Here is a 4,268-nt window from a genome sequence, read left to right as displayed (position 1 = left end):
GTTGTATCTCGATCACACGTGCCAGCACGGGATGTAACGGGGCTATCAGAGCCAATTACTAAGCAGGCCCACTCAGAGTTCAGGGCAAAGCAGTTGCCAGGTGCGTTTGTTGCTAGCATGCCGGGGACAGAGTCATCGAGAGTGTGCATTGTAGGGATGCACGAGAAGCAATGCAGCCTCTCGAGGCGTGAGACAGGAACATTGACCTTCCAAACCGGGTTGTTTACTCAAACCTCATATTTCAGGACGTGACAGCGAGATGTTTCTGCTTCAGCTTCACAGCATCCCCTATGTAATGTGTACAGATCATGTCATCAGGCTAGGCGACGGGACCAGCCGTGAGAAGACTCAGATCTCGATCACCGATGTGATGTAGCATCGGCTGGATATCCAGTTCATGGCTAAGGATCCCGATCCAACCATCTGGATGTGGTTAAGCTCAAGTAGTCAGCGCCAATGTTTTGTCAAGACTGAGTCTCAACATCCGCTGAGATTCAAGAACAATCTAACAAAGCTCTAAAACAACCAAACTACCTGACACTTTCTTATTCATAACACTATGCTAGTATTCAATCCAAGCTTACCAAAAGCCAAAACTTTTCACTCACACGGATTTTCATCACCTGTCGCTCTCGATCTAAACACCTTCCCACTCCTCCTCCACGCCCGAATCATCCCCAATATCCTCTTCCTCTCCCCCCTCAACTCATGCATCAACGATTTCGCCTCTCTTTTCGACAAACTATTCTCTTTCGTCTGAGCTTGTGGCCCCTCTCCGCCACTCATAACCTCCAGCACTACATCCGTCTCCCACGTATCCAACCCCAGCTGCATCTCCATGCCTCTTGCCATCACCGCCTTACTCAACGAACTATCAATAATCCCCTTCTCTGTAGGGGTGATCGGCTCATCAACCAGCTTAGATACTGTGCCCTCCAGAAACTTCTCCGGCCCGAGGGCAATCGTATCACAAAGAACCTGCTCGACAGTATACGGATCGTCGTCCAGCCCTAAGGGGTTCGCATTCCTTGCGATGCTCTGCGTCTTGGCGTACACCTTCCAGTAGTTCTCGAAGCCCTTGTTTCCTCCTCGCCGCCATTCTAACGGGTCGGTAAAGTCCAAATACTTCAGCAAAGCATTAACATGATGTCCGTTCACGATAATCCCCCGCACATGAAAAACCAGCAGATTATCCGTCGTCGCGCCCGGCCCCCTCAGCGTCATCGCGTGTAATCGGTGCAGACTCGGGTCCCTCGTGTTGCTGAAGTCTGCCATCGGCGCCGGCTTGTAACCCGCGGCATCATCTAGCGTCATGCCCCACATGAGACTCATTAGCCGCCGGTGACTGACCGAGGGTGTGGTGTACCGAAAGGGTGGGTTGATCTGCATGTTATAGTGGATGCACCAGCGCAGGCCGACGGCGAAGGCGCCGGCCATGAGGACGGTAGTGACGCTTGGGAAGCGGATGGTTACGTAAGAGAAGAGGAGGTCTTGCGGTTCGTAGACAGCATTGGGGTTGGTTGGGTCGAAGGGTGGATGTGGGTTGGTGGATTTGACGATGACGTTGTTAGGATTTGATTCAGTTTCGATGTAGAGGAGTTTGTTGGCCGGGTGGTCGAGGTAGCTTATCTTGATACCGCGGAGGTGCTCATCGAAGAAGCGTGGGGGAGGGCATGGGTTGAGGGGGGTACCGACTAAATAGTACATCAGGACGTGCCAGTCGTGGTGGTTGACGTCGAGGATTTCCATGGAGGTGCCTTGGTTTTGGATCTTCCACTTCCAGACGAGGTTGCTTGTTGTTTTCTTTTTTTTCTTCTTGCCACCGGTCATGGTGCTTGTAGCCGTAGTGGTGATGAGTTTCCCCTCTTCTGGCTGGTCGTCAGATGCCGTGGCCTCGGAGAAGCCGAACCGGAACTTCTAGCCCAGCGCGGAGATCTCGTTCCATATTTGTTCGTCTGTCATGTCTTGTTCTACTCCAGCGGTGACGCCCTCGATATGGTCCGGGTCAACTTTGAGGTAGTTGCTGATGTCGTAACCGTAGGCGAATGCAATAACTGGGCCAGGCCATTGACATATCGAGTCTCCGCTGATTGTGTTCATGTTGGTTGCTCTGTTGACCCAGCGAGGGTGGACCTTTCCCATCGGCTTCATCATGCTTGTTGGGAAGCCTGTTCTCACCAGTTAACGATCAGCGAAGGCAATGAAGGCTCGCATCAACTCACCCAAGATAACCCCGTGCCCCAGCTTATGCATCGCCTGCAAGATCTCCTCCGTTTGCGAAGGCCACAATACCGCCAGCTCCAACCACTCATCCTCCGGTCCTATATCCTCAAAATACTGGTCGAATATCGGATGATCCACCACAATCTTATCCCCCTGCACCTCGATCCAGAATAACTCCCACTCTCCCTTCAACGGATCACAGATAATCGCGCGCCGATGGTTCGGGCTGGGCCGTTGGTGCACATCACGCCGCAAAGATTCGCCCTCGTAAGGGTACATCTTGAACTTCTCGCACAGGTCGATCTTGACCCCGCGCGGCTGCTTCAATAGCTTGCATTTCGTGCTGCAGAAGCGCGCATTCTTGCATGCGCAGCGGATCATAGGCTGGTCAGCTGGGATCTCCTTCATGCAGACTAGGCATACTTCGGCTTGGTTTCGCGGCTTGAGGCCCCAGAGGTGCAGTTGGTGGGTTTCCTCGCTGCTGGCGAGGGCTTGGTCGGAGATGTTGATCTTGAAGGGCATCAGGCCTTTATGATCAGAAATACTGGGGGCACGATAGATGATAGGTGGAGGATTCGAAATGCTTGGCCTGTGTCTCAAGTACCAAATCTATGTGACTTTACCAAATACATATATAGTTGAGCGGATGCAAAATGGTACGTGGTCGGATGATGCATCACAGGTTCCTGGAGCATTGGCATCCAATTCTGAGTGTTCTGATGCAAAGGGAAGTCGAGAGAGCAATGCAGTTGACAAAACACGATGTGGCCTATTGCAGGCAGGTAGTATCTCAGGTAAGCCTTCTTGTTTTCAATTGGTCTCTGATAATGACGTCTTCAAATAGTACTAACAGTGAGCGATTGCAAAACCTTGTCACATTGAAAAAACTTAAAAGTCTAACTCAATTGCAAGCACTTTTCAATGCCTGCAGTCCTCCAAGTAAATCACGAAGTATCATTCATTGTTTCCTCGTCTTCCCCAGTTACAGACTCACTACATGTATCTCATAATGCCGGCTCAACAGAATCACTCTGATATCGTGCCAGAATAAGGCAGAGTATTTTCTGCGCTGCATACAACGTTCACCAGTGAAGAACTTACGCATAATCAAGCATTTGTGAACCTCTCTAATCATATAAGCCTCGGCAGGTGCAAATCCCTCAAGGCCCGATTCTGGGACATTGAGATGTGTCACCTTTCTAAATAAACTTGGTGAATAGAAAAGGAGGTGTAGCTCTAGTGACGAGTTATTGTTGTCCTGTTGTGAAAGCTCGCAGCCAAACCTGGGCTATTGATCATGAACTTGCATTCAGATCTCAAATGTCAAGTTATGCTGATCAGCCCTGGTGATGTAAACAGGGAATTTAAATGCCTTTGTAGAACTGTTTACTGAGAAATGGTATGCCCAAAATCCGTTTGGAACGTCATTGATAACATGATATGAGCCGCAACCTGAATATGCGTCCAAATTTGAAATCGCAAATCGAAAATGAATCGGCTGTTCCGAATCTGATGAGAGTACTAGGTTGTAATGACAGTTAGAGCACGGAGATCAATATATGTATTGACATGGAAATACATGCTCTATACAGGTTCATGGTATCCTGTTTCCGGATATATTTCCTTCCTTTAAAATGTTCGAGATTTGAGCTCATCTGCCGTCAAGAAGCAAAGTTGTTCTCGTTCCCCATGACAGAATGGACGGTATTTTATCGCTTTATGTGTCACAAGTTCTTTGAGATGATCCTCCACAATCTCAATTTAGATGCAGTAGTGTTGAATTCTGCTAACCTGTTCAAAGAAGGCCATAGTGAAAATTTATTACGACGAGGTTATTCATCTCGGATACAAGGAGATATGCTCGTAATTCTCGAGTAGATTTTTGCGATGGAGCCCATTCTTCCGGCTCTATTTCCGTCGGGATCGATAACTGAGGTGGATCGTTATATTAGCTGATTGCTTTGCTCAATGAAGAACATTATTCCGACGGTAGAGAATGACAATGTACATATCAGTCAAATAACGAAGGTTGCGATCTAGGACCG

At 48.9% G+C, this 4,268-nt stretch overlaps 1 protein-coding gene across 1 annotated transcript; it reads right to left on the bottom strand.

The window, feature by feature from the left end:
• Positions 1-319: 319 nt before the first annotated feature.
• Positions 320-2,745, bottom strand: CTHT_0049890 (uncharacterized protein; the record flags this gene model as incomplete). Its single annotated transcript, XM_006695276.1, has 4 exons — positions 320-423; positions 609-1,917; positions 1,975-2,168; positions 2,223-2,745. The coding sequence occupies 4 exons, from the start codon at positions 2,743-2,745 to the stop codon at positions 320-322; spliced, it is 2,130 nt and encodes a 709-aa protein (XP_006695339.1).
• Between the last annotated feature and the right edge of the window lie 1,523 nt (positions 2,746-4,268).

Source organism: Thermochaetoides thermophila (assembly GCF_000221225.1).
Source record: "Thermochaetoides thermophila DSM 1495 unplaced genomic scaffold scf7180000011819, whole genome shotgun sequence".
Lineage (NCBI taxonomy): Eukaryota > Fungi > Ascomycota > Sordariomycetes > Sordariales > Chaetomiaceae > Thermochaetoides > Thermochaetoides thermophila.
The sequence above is the reverse complement of the archived record's forward strand: the minus strand, read 5'-3'. Positions and strand labels throughout refer to the sequence as shown.